General features: G+C 37.9%; 1 protein-coding gene across 2 annotated transcripts in view; it reads left to right on the top strand.

Annotated features, from left to right (window-relative positions):
- Window positions 1-16399, top strand: part of LOC126179795 (ras GTPase-activating protein-binding protein 2) — a 161207-nt gene that overhangs the window by 139857 nt on the left and 4951 nt on the right. For both annotated transcript variants that reach the window (XM_049924641.1, XM_049924640.1), the window contains exons 10-11: window positions 4766-4887; window positions 9343-9474. In XM_049924641.1, coding sequence (XP_049780598.1) covers window positions 4766-4887; window positions 9343-9474 — 254 coding nt within the window. The remainder of the gene's footprint in view (window positions 1-4765; window positions 4888-9342; window positions 9475-16399) is intronic.

The following is a 16399-nucleotide window of genomic DNA, read 5'->3' as shown; positions in this document are numbered from 1 at the left end:
GATAGAGTAGCAAGGAGAGCTGCATCAAACCAGCCTCTGGACTGAAGATAACAACAACAACAACAACAACAACAACATAAGTTAAACACTACTTAAATTTCACAGGAATTTCACTGTCTAGCTATTCTTCCAAGGCAACTGGTACTGCAGAAGCAGGTGTGACACGTTCAGTTTCAAAAAACTGACTGTCTAAAAAATCTTCAGTGTAGTCATTTTTATTATTGGAAAATGTCACAAAAGTTGAAATCTTGTGGTGCTTACGTACAATTTATAATTATTGGCAAGTCCGAAGTTCAGCTGCTTGCATATCATTATTTCCCAATATGTTTCCAGATAGTCCAATTGTGGCAAAAATGTAGTCCCAAAGGACAAAAAAAAAAATGCATGCAGCATTGTTTATGGTATTGCTCCATATGTTCATGCCAAACTTATTGACATGATTAAACAATGTGGCAATGTTGTTCTTGAATTTGACGAGAGTTTAAACACTGTTTCTTGAAAAACACAAATGGACATTCATATTAGATTTTGGGTTCAAAATAAGTCACAGGTTTCAGCTCGATTTTTTACTCTGCTTTTATTCAATGCACAAGGGCCAGTGACCTACCAAATGCTACGAAATAATCTTTGGGTTTGCAGAATCTCCAAAAAATTTCAAGTTCTCGACGGATGGACCAGACATGAATTTTAAAGTTTTGAAGGCCTTGAGTAATGAGCTAAAAGAAATTTCTGAAAACATGCAATTGTTACAGTTAGGTAGTTGCAGAATGCATGTAGTTCATGGAGTTTTCAAAACTGGCATGTCACAAACAAATTGGGAAATTGCACAATTTTAAGGATCTTATATTATTTGTTTCATGATTCACCTACCTGAAGAAGCCAATATTCAGAATATGCAGCTGCCTCATATTTCCTTTTGCAATTCTGTGGTACGAGATGGATCGAAAATGCAAATGTGGCTGAATGAGCTTTAAAAATTCTTCCACATCTAAGAAATTATGTTCTGAATTTGCTCAAAATAAAACGCACTAATTCAGTGAGTTTTAAAATGGTATCTTAAGCAGTAGGAGACAGATTCTTAGGTCCAGAATTGGCTTTTTTTGCTGTGACTGCATGTGCATTCGAAGGCTTTTTACATGATTTTGTACAAAGAATTGTTCACTCTTACCACTGATTTAATACAGCGACTCGTCAAATCAGACGACGTGGTAAATGATAAATCCCTCATGAAGATTGACATGAAGGATAAGGAGAATTTGATAACCGTGCAGTGCTTTGCATGGGATTTTACTACACAAGATGCCCTAAAAAGTTAAGGACCTGATTGACATCTTGAGGCTTAAAGGAGAAATGCGTTCTTGTATTACTGCCACAATACAAAAGCTACTTAAAAAATCATCACTGAAATGTAAACTTACATGTGCCATTTCATGTTTGACTCTTCAGTAACATTAAATCAAGAAACGGCTGTAAATATGTTCACACTGTGCCTCAAAATTCTCGTCTCTTGCAAAAGGTTATTTGGCGTAAAAACAGATTGTGTTAAACAAGAGTTTGTTGGTATCTGTAGAAACGCTCATGTTCAAAAAGGAATGAGATTGTTCAAAAGAAGTGAATCTTCTTTGAATGAATTTTGGATGAATGTGATTAAATTGTCACAAAACGAATGTTGTGTAGATTTTCTCAAAATCATTTTAATACTTTCGCAAGGAAATGCTGTTGTGGAACGAAGTTTTTCAGTAAACTCTAAGTGTATTGTTGAGAATCAAAATGGAAAAAAAGGTCTTGTTGTTCAGAGACACATTTATGCTGTAAACTATGATGATACTTGTGGTGTTCACAATTTCAAAATTGAGGAATGCTTAATTCTGTTTGTTCGTAATGCAAGTTCATTGTATAAAAACGATAAAAAGAAACAACTAAGTGAAACTGAAAGACTACAAGAACAAGAATTTGCCAGAAAAAGAATGCAGTCTGAAATTAGGATTTTTAGAATCGAAGAAGACAAAAATTTTAGTTTAAGCAGCTAAAATTATGGCAGAAAGTAGTTCTCATCTAAATATTTTTGTTGGTTTTTGATCATACTGTTTGTAATACAATATAAATTATAACAAAGGTAAAAGCAGAATTTGTTTATGTTTGTAAAATATGGGTAGATGTCTATATATGTTAAGTGATTTTATAAAATGTTACTGAAATTGATAAAAAGGAAACAATACAAATGAAGTTATACAAGTATAGCAAACTCTAAATTATGTGGTTTGCATATCATCTGTCATCCTTTTAAAATTGTAAGAACACAAAAATGAAGCATCTTAATTAGAACGAAATAATGTTACTGTTTAAAATGCACTATTGAGCACGTACCGGTAAAGCATGTGTTACTGCCGGGCGCTTCAGTCTGGAACCGCGTGACCGCTCCGGTCGCAGGTTCGAATCCTGCCTCGGGCATGGATGTGTGTGATGTCCTTAGGTTAGTTAGGTTTAATTAGTTCTAAGTTCTAGTGGACTGATGACCTCAGGTGTTAAGTCCCATAGAGCTCAGAGCCATTTGAACCATTTGTTACTGCCGGGCACTCTGTGAATCCGAATTCTACACATCCGTTGTTTCCAAAATGCTTTTTTCCATTTTTCATTTAATCTCCTATGAATTCCAGAACTTCCAACATTCTCCATTAGGCCTGCAGGTTGTTATGCACACATAGGCATTAAAATTTGTTGTGGTGGTGGTACAGTTTTGCAGGACAAAACGTGTTTCACCATGTGGATGTTTAAACCATTTTTGGAAAAAATAAAAATGAAAAACTGAAACAGGAAAAACAATTGTTCATTTCCTAAAAGTACATTATATAATACAAAATATAGTAGGTTTTCAAACATTATTTTCGAAATCTCTCTCTCTCTCTCTCTCTCTCTCTCTCTCTCTCTCTCTCTCTCCCTCCCTCCCCCCTTCCTCCTTCCCCCCTCTCCCCCCTCCCTCCCCACTCCTTCCCCACTCCTTCCCCACTCCTTCCCCACTCCTTCCCCCCCTCTCCCCCCTCCCTCCCCACTCCTTCCCCACTCCTTCCCCACTCCTTCCCCTCTCCCTTCCCCTCTCCCTTCCCCTCTCCCTTCCCCTCTCCCTTCCCCTCTCCCTTCCCCTCTCCCTTCCCCTCTCCCTTCCCCTCTCCCTTCCCCTCTCCCTTCCCCTCTCCCTTCCCCTCTCCCTTCCCCTCTCCCTTCCCCTCTCCCTCCCCCTCTCCCTCCCCCTCTCCCTCCCCCTCTCCCTCCCCCTCTCCCTCCCCCTCTCCCTCCCCCTCTCCCTCCCCCTCTCCCTCCCCCTCTCCCTCCCCCTCTCCCTCCCCCTCTCCCTCCCCCTCTCCCTCCCCCTCTCCCTCCCCCTCTCCCTCCCCCTCTCCCTCCCCCTCTCCCTCCCCCTCTCCCTCCCCCTCTCCCTCCCCCTCTCCCTCCCCCTCTCCCTCCCCCTCTCCCTCCCCCTCTCCCTCCCCCTCTCCCTCCCCCTCTCCCTCCCCCTCTCCCTCCCCCTCTCCCTCCCCCTCCCACTCTCCCTCCCACTCTCCCTCTCCCTCCCCCTCCCCCTCCCACTCTCACTCGCCCTCCCCCTCTCTTCTTCTGCCCTCTCTTCTTCTGCCCTCTGTGCGTGAGTGTGTTTATACCTTAGTATGTATGTTACAGTAGGGCCGGTCTAAGTTAAAAAGTGCAGTGTATGCTTCTTCAGACAGCATATCTTCACAGACTTGAAGAGGTGAGAATTCAGCTTTCTTAACAAGTAGTTAAATTATTATATCTCTCATAATAATTGATGGCTCGCCATTTGGTTTCCTCGGAATTAGAGCTTGCAGCATGTCCTAAAAGTTGCCGTTGCACTGATATGTCACTACATACTGCATAGTGTAGGCATGTTTACAAAATTGAGATAAACAATGGTAACAGAATCTTCCATCGGTTCTTGGTAGAGCAACATTATAATAAATGAAAAGCACCAGTTCCTTTTGTTAGACAGTATTACTTTTATTGTATTAACCAGTTTTCGGCTTACAAGGCATTACTCAGTAAATGTCTGAAGATGGCCTTGTAAGCTGAAAACTGATTAACACAATAAAAGTAACACTGTGGAACAAAAACAAAATGTGAAACATAAGATTTGTAGTGGTTATGGAATCATACAATGACATCTTTTTGTTAAAGAAACCAATTTTAGGATATTGTTGCCTTGGAAACCTTAAAGGAGAAAGTTCTAGACGAAACTTAAAGTAATCTTTCAGGATGAAATGGAACATTCTACAGCTATTCATGAGAAATGACTCTGTATTTAAGTGTGCCTGCCTTTTATTTTGCTTCTGTCACACACTGACTGTTTAAATCATCAGATGATCGTCAGGAGTCTATCTTAAAGGAACATTGTTGTATGAATGAATGAAATTTGAATACAATCGATTGCACTATAGACTATGTATTGTACATCATAACATGATATGGTTCAGCTTGTATGATATATATTTTAACAATATATTACTTGTTATTTCTAGCACAGTATGTTTGCTAACCTCGTTTAGGTAAAAATACGTTACATGTCAACCTGGAAAATCATTATTTCAACCTGGAAAAAACCTTGAATTTGAAATAAAGGTTTGGTGGCCACCCTGAGTTTACATATGTGGGTCTATTACATTAAAATAATGTTTCCATTTGTTTTATCTGGAATTTAATAATTGATTTTGGTAGTGTTGGTGCTAAGTTGTATTACTACTTTGCATGTCAATAGGAAATGTAACAGCAGATGCAGATAGCCGCAGGATTGGTACTGGGATTATGCAACAGTATCCAGACTCTCATCAGCTGTTCTTGGGAAATATTCCTCATCATGCAACTGAAGAGGATCTAAAGGTGGGGAAGTACATGATAATTTCTGTTGCCTTATAAAATGAGATAGTGTGCTTTTTACATGCGTAATCCAGTTTCTTGTTGCTCTGCGGAGCTTGGAAAAATAGATCTACAAAATTCACACACACATGTGCACATGCACACACAGTGAGAAAATCATTCCTTCACTGACAAAACGCATGCGCGCGCGCGCGCGCGCGCACACACACACACACACACACACACACACACACACACACACACACACATACACATACACACACACACAGTGTGATATTCATTTTTAATGAACATCATTTTAGGCATATTTGTTTTTAAGGTATAAATATGAAACTATTCACAGATTGCCAAGTTTTTTCATAATTTCTAACATGCCTGGAACTCAATTTTCCATTTTTAAATAAGTTACAGCAGAATTTGTGGTTGTTCCTTTCAGTTGGTAGGTTGGAACGAGAAAAGATCATTGTATTTTATGGCCTTTTCCCCAAATTTGGCGGTGTTCTTTTTTTAATAAAAAAGGGGTTGTGTACCTCATTCAGTAAACATGGAACCCTTAAAGGATCTGTGTGTGTGTGTGTGTGTGTGTGTGTGTTTTTTTTTTTTTGTTGTTGTTTTTGTGGACATTTTTCTCGTGGGCAGATTGATGAATGAAGTTAAAATTTGTAGAAAACACAATGTTCTGCTACGATATGTTGGTGGAGTACCAAACCTAAGATTATATGTCAGTGCAGTCAAAAGATATGGCCAGTTATGACACACATTTTGGTACTTGCTCATAAAAAAAGTATATGGTACTTCCTGTTGATGTAGAATTATGAAATCTGGCAGTGAGCAATAGTACAACAAAAAGGAAAAATCTGCAAACTATTAATTTGTATTTACATTGCACGAAAAAATACTTCTTTTGCCATTTGTTATCAGACTTCAGACTCAAAACATTCTCTGAAGCCTTATAAGTCCCGGAACCGATTTGTTGTCAGTATGTGTCGATAGCCGGCAACAATCACAAATATTCTGGATTTTCAGGTTGGATGAGTGGTATGGATACATAAGTTTGTACCATATCCTCATAGTGAGAGTTGTACTCACATCTGACCAATTTTTTTCCCCTAAAATTTGCTGATTCTCCAAATTTGCCCTCCAATTTTTGCCGTATTTGTCAGTAGTTCTTCTTTGCCAAAGTTATTTTTTTTTACCAAAGTCGGTGTATCCTTTGCTGTTGCACCTCCCCTTCCCTCCAAATTTGGTGCTTTTTGTTGCCAAAATTAGTGATATTTTAACCCAAATTCAGTGCTGTTTTCATAATCGCATCAAAACTAGTTACACAGGAAATGAACTGTTACTTCAGCCTTGATGAGGTTAGAAGATACAATGCAATTTCAAAGCTGCACTCTGTATAGCAAAATGAAATTCACTATATCTTATAAAAATCGCCGATTTTTGCTGCTTCATTTTCGCAAAATTTTCCTGTTCCAATCAGTATGTAATTAGTGAGGTTTTTGGTTGATTAACCAGTTTCCAGTTGTAATGTATTCAATTGGAGTTCCCGATGTTTCAGTGGTCTTTGTGAAGTAGGACTATATTGAGCAACTGCATAATCATCAGTGTGTGAAATGTTTAGATTGCTAGTGGAATCATGTTCTTGAGTTGTAGTGTAAAATACTTGCATTTGTGAAATAATATATCAAGTGCAGAGAAATCACCCAAAGTTTGTCAACTTTTATGTTGACACAGTGTTCTAATGCATCTGGTTGTAACTGTCAGTAGTACTTAATCCAATCAGAGCAGAAGAATAATATATATATATATATATATATATATATATATATATATATATATATATATATATATATATATATATATATATACCTCTCAAATTCAATGTGCTGTGTGGTGCAAGCCACGTGGCTGGATGTCACAAATAAATTTCACATTTTGCCATCACTCTGGTGGAAAAGGTTAGCGTGAAATATTTTGCTGATTTATTTTCCTTCATTAGTATTACGCTCCACAAAATTGAGATTATTAACAGGTGAACTTCTTACATTCAAACATTTTTAAGGAACAGTGGCTTTGTGATGTCCTGAAGTTAAGGCTTTATACGTGTCAGTTTATGTTCTGTAACAGGGAACTTGAGTCCAATGCAGCACCTGTTTACTCCACATGGGGAGGAAGAAGGGAAAAACCCAAAAATAGCCCCTATGAAAATGAAAGTTAAATGCATTAAAATTTTAGTGTATTAAAATACAAATTGTGTTAACTTATATATAAGCACTCACCTGTAGTTGACTTATTTGTTGTGCATAGAAACATGCAACAGAAAATTGTACTAACCACTAGGTTTCGATCCCCAGGTCTTCCGGCATGCGCACACGCACACATAGCGTGAGTGCGCTTGCACACACACAATTGGCTTTGGCATGACTCCATCACAGAATTTCCATTGTTGTTAGACTGAATTATAATAAATAACAGGAAATTGAAATTACCTCTGAGTAAGTGGTATCAGCTGTGCTCTGGTGTCGATATTGAGACACACTACACTTGACCTGAAATCTAATAGTGGGATCAGGACACATTAAGTTTTTTCTGTATAAAACAGTTGTTGAAACAAACAACTTGTAACAAATGTTTACTTTTTGATATCAAGAGGTTTGCTACTGCGAGTCATAATGTTTGATATATCGTGCACCCATTGTATTTCAGATGGTAAATAGGTAATTTCAGGTGTGTTGTTTATTAAATTCTGATATGATAATTAATTCTTGCTCTGTGAACTACTTTGTCATTCTAGAAAGTTGAGGTTAATGTAAAAAAAAAAAGCAGAACTTTGTCATTGCTTACTGTAGAGTAAAATTTCTTTCATGTATCCTATTAACCTTATGAGATGAAGTGTTGGAAACCACAGGATCACATTGCAGTTAAGTTTTGGTAATGATACAGTGGCTCACACAGCAAGCATGTCATTCAACACCTGATATTTTAACAAAAAGTGCTTTCAAAAAAGGAAATTTTCCTGAAATGTGCACTGCGAATGATAATTTGAACAAAAATCATGACTGCCTCTTTAAGGCACAAATGAAACCATCATCTTAGTCTGTTGTCCATCAGAGTGTCGAATTGTACCCATGATATTTTCGTCAGTAAACAGCTGACTAATTCACATTGAAGGCACTCATAAGGTTTAACTACCTGTAATTTCAAAGAGAGGCAGTTCGATGCTGCTTTTTTTTATGCAGTTGATTAGTGCCCTTTCCAAATACTAAGGCTGAAGGTTCTCCTACACTGAACACGAAAAATATTGCTGTGTCATTATTCAGAGATTGATATCCTCCTGAAATGACCACCCAAAATAAAGAGTGAAAACATTCCTTTAGGAGGAAATGTAATGCGAGCAGTAGATGGTGGTGACAGTGAAGACAATATTGAAAGAGGGGTGTTCACCCACAAGAAGTTTTCTTGCAGTTGTGCAAGAACTTCATAATGTTAGGAGCTAGTTTTCATCAGTTCAGTCAGTTTCTGATACTTCAACTGGTTGAAGGGCAATCACCTGTTACGACATTATAATGGAATAAGGAAGGAAAGTAATTTTTTCAGTACATTGCCTTTTAAAGCAAAAAAGGTATATATAATTATCTGGTGTCACTAGTAGAAAAAAACCACATGGGAATAAAATCGACTTATTGATTTCTGATGCTTTCTGTAAATCGCAATACAAATTGATGATTTGACATGTAACCAAAAACTGAAAACCAGTTTTCAGTTCATTTTAAGCTATAGTGTAGTATAGTATAGGATCTGGCACCTGATAGCTTGTCATTTATGAACCATTGTATCATCTAACAGGTGTAAGCGAGACAAACCACTGTTTAAGGGGAGAGTCCCATTGTAGGGAAAAAATACAGTTTGAATCCCGATAGATAACTTAGAAAGGGATTTTACTGTATCTACAAATTGTTTTTACTATTTATACTCCTCTCATGAACAAGATTTCTGTACATAGTTTTCTGAAATTGTGTAGCCTAGCCTTTAGGTAGAGGGCTCATTTTGTGAAGATTACAATTCAAAAAGTATTTGTAGTTCCCAGTAATTAATAGAACTTTATGTTGTGTGGTTTGATTTAAATGACAATAATGCTACAGTGCTACAACCAGAGTTGAGTTAAATTAATCTTACTATTGTCTTGTGGTTTCTTTGAGGTTTTAAGTTTGCTTGAACTGTGTCAAAGTTGTATCTCTTCTAAATTTATCACCTTCACTTTAATTTCTGCGAATTACAGTTTTGAAGAAGACAGGGGGTGCTGTATCTTCTGCTGTATTGCATTTTGTTTACTGCAGTTAATTTTTATGATGATGACTTAGTGAGTGTGTGTTATTGATGTGTCGCTAATATCTTGAAATTGTCTGTTCTCTGAGAGTCCATAAAATACATTCTCTGATTTTATTTATTTATTTTCAGGAATTATTTAGTGCCTATGGACGTATCGTAAATTTACGAATCCATGCAAAACAAAATACAGGAAACAGGCCAAACTACGGTTTCATCATATATGAAGAAGCGAGTTCTGTACAGACATTGCTTAACAAACGGGTGAGTTCAACTATGTTAAACACTTGTTGAAGATTAGGATACAATATTTAGAGAAATGTATATAAGCTAGATCTTGCGTGTTTGGGGTATAGCTGAAGGGGTGGGTGGAGACATCAGGAATGGCTATGGTAGGTAGATCACTTTCTCAGACCTAGACACAGGATGTCAGAAATTAAAGGTCCCATTTCAAAATGCTATAGGAAGGTGGCCACTGCTCAGAATGATGTCAAATATGAACAGCATATTATTGACACAAGGGGGAAATGTCACGGGGTAAAAAATAATGAAAATTTTACTAGTAGATAGTACTCTGTGGATCTTGATGTAAACGGGGTTGGCTACAAATGACAGATGAATGGCAATGCGATGACTATGGTTTCTATTGCCATTGCACCATCCGTACTGTTCAATGTGCGTAAGCTCAGCAGTAAACAGTTGTGGCAGTGTCAGTTAACATTACCCCGCCGTCCACGGCAAGATCATATCACATTCCAAATTGGATAGGAAACGTACATGTTTGTCATTAGACCAAAAACCACATAAAAAGCAAAATGACAACAGTTTTTAATTTTCCCTTGGCCAAAATTTGCATAAAAAGCATAGTGACATTGGTTTGTGTCATGAGACCAGTGTAAGATGTATTCGGTGTGCTTTACGCAGTTTTCTGCCACCACTTGAAATAGAGAAACAACATTTTCCACAAGAGACCAGAGTGTCTTCAGGGTTCACATTGAAAATTTGTTGTACAATATGGCCCTTTGATTCAGCTACATTTGTATTTGGAACACTGAAAACTTCATCTTTCAGATAACTCCATAGCCAGAATTGACACAGATTAAGATCAGGTGATCTGAATGGCTAGGATGTAGGGAAATGACAACTGATAATTTTAGCATTTCCGAAATGCCTCTGCAGCAGGTGCTTCAGTGACGGTGCATTATGCGGATGAGCCCCATTGTCCATAAAATGATTCTACCCACACATCCACACTGTTCAAGGGTTGGAACGATGTTGGTTTGTAAGAGACTCTCATAGTGTTCACCAGTGACGGTACAGGTAATAGGACATGCAGAATTCGCCTCCTTGAAAAATATGGCCGTACGATAAATGATGCCCTCAACCTGTACTACACAGTCACCTTTGCAGAATGAAGTGGTACAGGTTGACGTGTGTCCATATCTTCTGCTGCCCATATCCTGCATTTTTGCTTATTGACATGTTGGAGATGGAAATTGGTTTCATCTATCCTCAGAATGTCCCATGGCCATTCATTGTCCACTTCAATGCAAGCAAGAAATTCCAGAGCTAACAATTGTGTTGCTGGGAGGCTGACAGGAAGCAACTCCTAACAAAGGTGATTTTTGTGTGGGTAGCAATGCAGGATGTTTCGTAGGATTTTATGCACCATGTTCACAGTCAGCTCCAACATTTTTGCAATTCCCCATACATCGCATGTTTGCACACCACTCCTGCAGTGCTGTGGTCACATCTTCGACCAACTTAGGATCAACTGCTTTCCTCTGTCTACACCACATTCCACTTCATTAGAACCTGTCTTTTCGAGTTCTGTAATCGTTTTCTCGAGACCCTTAGCTGACATAGGACCAGAGCTTTTTTTCGTACTCGTGAGTGACAAAAACTTCCGCAGGGCTACTGGCGCGCAGTCGCCATTCTTTTAAAAGAGCTATACCAGCAGTAAGCTGTTCGTGGAGACAGTCATGCTGGGCGGAAACAAACTGAGGAATAGCCTTGTGCCATGCATCTCTTGTTGGGCACATTTCTGATGCTTACAGTGCCATCTATTGCCCAAATTTTTGTTAATTTTTTTTTTCTTCTTCCATGATGTTCCCCCTCCCATGTCAATAATATGCTGTTCAAATTTGATGTCATTCTGAGCAGTGGTTTTTTACAGTGTTTTGAAAGTAGAACATTAATTGTAGACTTCCTGTGTTAGTACCTATGATGATTTAGCAATTGATTGGTACTCTACAACTGGGTGACACAGAGTCGTCAAATTTTTTACTTGTGAAAGCATGCAGCCAGCAGAAATTTCATCGAGATTGACAACAAGCTGTGGTGAAACAGTTTCAAGACATTGTGTGTTTCTTGGCACGAGGAGTTCCAAGAAGGCCATTAACTGGTTAAAAATAAGCCACAATTGTCGTCAACAGTCGAGCATAATGTATTAGAACAGTAGTGACAATTGTGACCTCACTGAAGTTGATACATTTGACTAGTATTCAAAGTTACTTCCCAGATCATAGTAAGTTAAAATAGCATCAGGTCATCATCATAATGTAATTAGGCCACCATGTAGTGTGCACCAGGAAGATGTCTTGATATTTGCAGAACACAAATTTAAATGTCCAAATGTCAGTGAAACACATTCACAGTATTTACTGCAGGAGGGAAGTATTTTTGAGTTATATTGTGATCTGTGATAAAAATAGGGTACACTCTACAGTCAAGAGCGACGATGGAAGAGTGTGGCAACCTCAGTGAAAGTCACAACTCTGTATTCATCTGGCAAGGTGCTTACGAATGTGTTCTTCGTGTGGTGCAGTATTTTGCATATTTATTTTTCTTTAAGTAGTGCACCATCAAAACATCACATTACTGTAACTTTTTAAGTGAGGATAGACTTACTTCTCGCACCAAACTACATGATCAACCAATACGAAAAGTCATTCATCACCACATTGCCGACTCTCAAAATGCAGCTTTCACAAGTCAGAAATTAGAAGAAATGAAAAGAACACCATTCAACCTACATCTTATTTCATTTCTTAGTACCTCCATTAGGCAGTAGGAGGCAAATGATTTGAGGCCTTCATGTGCATGATTCCATCAGGAAGCTGCCAATGCAGTGGGCTACATGTATTTCTAAACCAAAAGACTTGACTAGAAAAGGAATGCATATTGATGTAGTAATATCAAATAAATTTAAAATAAATAAAAACTTTGTTTATATTTGACCCACCTTCATATGTATTTTTGCTATGGGTGGAAGTATTTATTAAGTAACACATACCTGTAGTGTTTGATAAACTGTTACACCTGACATTATGTTAAGTTTCCAAGCTGCTTGTAGGAGCAAAATGGCACTCCCACCCACAATTTCTGCAAAAATGTTCGCATTGCTTCTGGTGAGATGTTAGATAAAACAAAAAACCCAAGCTAATGAATTTGGCGTAGTGGTTATGAATGGAGATACGTCTCTAGGCAGCAGAAAATAAAAGTAATGCAACATACCACTTTCGGCCGGCAGCAGGTGGTAGTACATTTGATAAGGTATTGTCATTCCATATATAGGCAGCATTGTACAGTGTTGAAGAAAATGATGTTGAATGGGACATTTCTTTGATAGCTGCTTCCCCTCGTTCACCTCAGAGTCCACTACATTGCTGCTATATGATTCAAGGAAGATGACACCACTTGAAACAATCTTAAACAAATAGCAGGGTTACTTGGTATCACTTAATTAAAAATGTAATGAAAAGTGTAAACTTTGAATGTTAGAAGAAAGCAGTGCTAGTGATCTCATTCTGCGAACTGACACTCTCTGATTCCAGTGAAGGTCAGTCTACAGTTCCACGTAACAGATAGATTGATATTTAAAAGAAGTTGAACATTGCATATAGTTGCAGTGTGAAAAATGCTGTAATTACATATGATTGACTGTCACAGTTCGTGTGTGTACATAAAATTCCATGTATTCAAACATAAAAAAGCACAAATAGTTCAAAATGATCAGATGAACAAAAGCAGTCATTTACTAGTTAGCATAACGATATTGGATTGTGCACAAAGAATGTTTATCACAACAAACTTTGCTCCATTTTGTGCTGTACTAGTGATTTCTGTATCTACATCTACATACATACTGTGCAAGCCACCATTTGGTTGATACAGTATAAACCTACCTTTACATTTTCCCACTGTTTGACATTTGATGGGAACGATAAAAAAAATTCCTATGTCCAGTCCACAATGTTAATTTGCACCCAATTTTGCGTCAACATATTTATGATTTTCCTGCGATTTACGAGTTACAAAAAATGTTCATAGAGAAAAAAATGGTGCTGGCAAGATGTTGGCCATCCAGTAGTGTTTACATATTACGTGGTTTAAGTTTCTTGACACCAGGGCATTCTACTCAGCGGATTTGAACTGGTAAACATGTTACAGTTGGAACAATTCGTGCTGCATCTCCCACATCTGCCAAGCTCTACTTGGGTGGTTACTGATGGGAGTAACTACGTTATCATGACCTATCACAACCATTTCCAATCTGTCTCTACTGCGCAAATGCAGTGATTTGATTGTTGTCATCATCGTGATATCTTTATCGAAATTTCGGTATCTGGCCTCTTGTAGCACTAGTTGACTCAGTTATTCACGTGGTGTTGCTCAAATGTTTTTAGTTTAAACGTACTGCCGGTTGCGTACTTTTTTCTAACCAAGCAAAACATGTTCTGAGAATCTATTCTTGTTGTCAAGTGCAGTATTTACGTATGTAATTTTTGTGATTTTACACAAACAAACAATGTGAGTGATAGTTTCTGTGTATGTGTGTGGTTTTCTGCATAACTGAGGACACACAGTACCTGATAACTTCAAAAAGATGACTACAGTGGAAGATACGCAGAATGATACACATATTCAAACGCACAATACTAATGTACATATTTGCAATTGACAACGAGAAAAATTCTCGAAATGTGTTTTACTAAGGGTGAAAAAATACGTAACTAGTGCAGTATTTCATTATTTAAATAATTAATGAGAGCTGCAGGCTTTCAAAAACATCGATAATGAAGTATGAAATTGAATCAGACGTTCCTACTTTGCAGACAGTTATCAGTTCCAGTTACATCAGCGGTTTTTATTATCTAATAAATCTTTATTAGATAGTAAAAATGTCCCTGACAAATTTTTTGAAGCGTGCTATGTACATATATCATACATAAAGTGCGAAAATGCAAGTGGGTATCCTGTATGTAACTTTCACAGCCTAAAATGTTGTTTCCCACATTTTACAATTTCCCGCATTTATAATTTTTTTTTTTTAAAGTCCCTTAATAAGGGGGAGGGGGGGGGAATGGGGTTTCACTGTAAATGTTGTTACAATATTTCCAAGATAACAAACCTAATGTATGTATCTCAACTGCATCCTGAGCAATTTTGGTTCAGATATTCTGTCAGTCGACGCACAAAAATACTGTTGCGCACTTGGCTGTGTTCAAGCAGTGTGGTCTCAAGGTAATTAACTGTTACAGTTTTCCTAATTTTCATTCCATATTACATAATAATCTGTAAAAATAAGCTGTTGCACAAACTGAAGATCCATTGCACGTTGTCCTTTCATGGTTTGACAATAAAATTTGATAAGAGATATGAAATTCTTGGATTAACGGTACAAATCTAAAGTTAAGCTTTAGCTTGGTAGTGATACAAAGTCTGTCTAGTGATAAGACAGTACACTTCACTGATGATGCTCAAAATGAAATCGGCTTCCTTTTGCCATATGCCCCCCTCCCCTCCCCTTCCTCCTTGAATTGCCTCCCATTGTATACACCGGCTTATTAACTTGTTCATTAGGTTAGTATTGCAGGAAGAAAACAGTGGTACACAAGTACACACCCAACTTGAAATGCAAACATAGGAGTGATTAACGATGGCGTAGGTCTTATTAAAAAAAAAAAAAAAGAAAAGAAAAGAAAAGAAAAGGGAGGGGGGGGGGGGGGTGGGGGGGGGGAGGGGGGAGAGAGGGGAGAGGTGTTAAGTACGGGAAAATGTAAAATGTAGGAAACAGTTTTTTTAAGTACCAAAAATTATGCATAGGAGTGCATTTTCGCACTCTATGTATGATAGATGTACGTGATAGGCATCAAATTACATCAAGGACTTGTGTATTCCCTAATAAAGGTTTATTATTTAATAAAAACTGTTGATGTAACTGGAACTTGTAACTATCTGGGAAGTGGAAATGTTTGACTTCATGAAACGCTGCACCAATTACTTATTTTTCATGCTTAGCAAGATGTCTTGCAAGAATTTACTCTAGTTGTCAAGTGCAAATATTTACATAAGTATTCTGTGTGTTGTTTGCATACATGTTGTTCTGCATCTCTTGCACTGTTGTCATCTTTTGAAGTTATCAGTAATGTGCCTCCTCAGTTATGCAGAAAACAATTCGCATGCAAACTCTCACTAAAATCATTTCTTTTTTGTTGTGTTAAACATCACAAAAAATAATTATGTAAATATTACGCTTGACAACAAGAATAAATTCTTGAAACACGTCTTGCTAAGCATGAGAGAGAGAGAGAGAGAGAGAGAGAGAGAGGAGAGAGAGAGAGAGAGAGAGAGAGAGAGAGGGGGGGGGGGGGGGCGCAACTAGTGCTGTGTTTAAACCGAAAAATATGAGGTTTTGAGCAACGCAAACTGAGCAAAGGTGTTAGCTAGCACTACAAGTGGCCAAATGGTGAAAAATGCTAAATACGATTCGACAAAGGTGTCACAAAAATCACGATGCTGCTCGTGTGTAGCACACTGTATGGGAATGGTTGTGATTGGTCATGATACCTCATTACTCCCATCAGTCACCGTGCCAAGTTGAGTGTGACAGTGGCAGTATATATATGGCTTCAATTGTTACCGGCTGCTGGTTTAGATGTGCTGTGTAGAGTGCACTGGTGTCCAGAAACTTAAAGTTTGTAAAGGCTACTCGACTGCCAATGTTGTTTACGTTTTCTCCCCCCATGGACATTTTTTCATAAAGTGTAAATTGCAAGAAAATTAAATATGTTGATGCAAAATAATTGTCAACATAGGAAATTTGACAGGGACAATACAACATGCCAAACAGTTGTTCCCAAATCCCCTCTTTTCTTCCCTCTGTACATTTCTGTCCTCCTTAGTT

This window comes from Schistocerca cancellata, chromosome 1 (assembly GCF_023864275.1).
Source record: "Schistocerca cancellata isolate TAMUIC-IGC-003103 chromosome 1, iqSchCanc2.1, whole genome shotgun sequence".
Classification (NCBI taxonomy): Eukaryota; Metazoa; Arthropoda; class Insecta; order Orthoptera; family Acrididae; genus Schistocerca; species Schistocerca cancellata.
The sequence above is the reverse complement of the archived record's forward strand: the minus strand, read 5'-3'. Positions and strand labels throughout refer to the sequence as shown.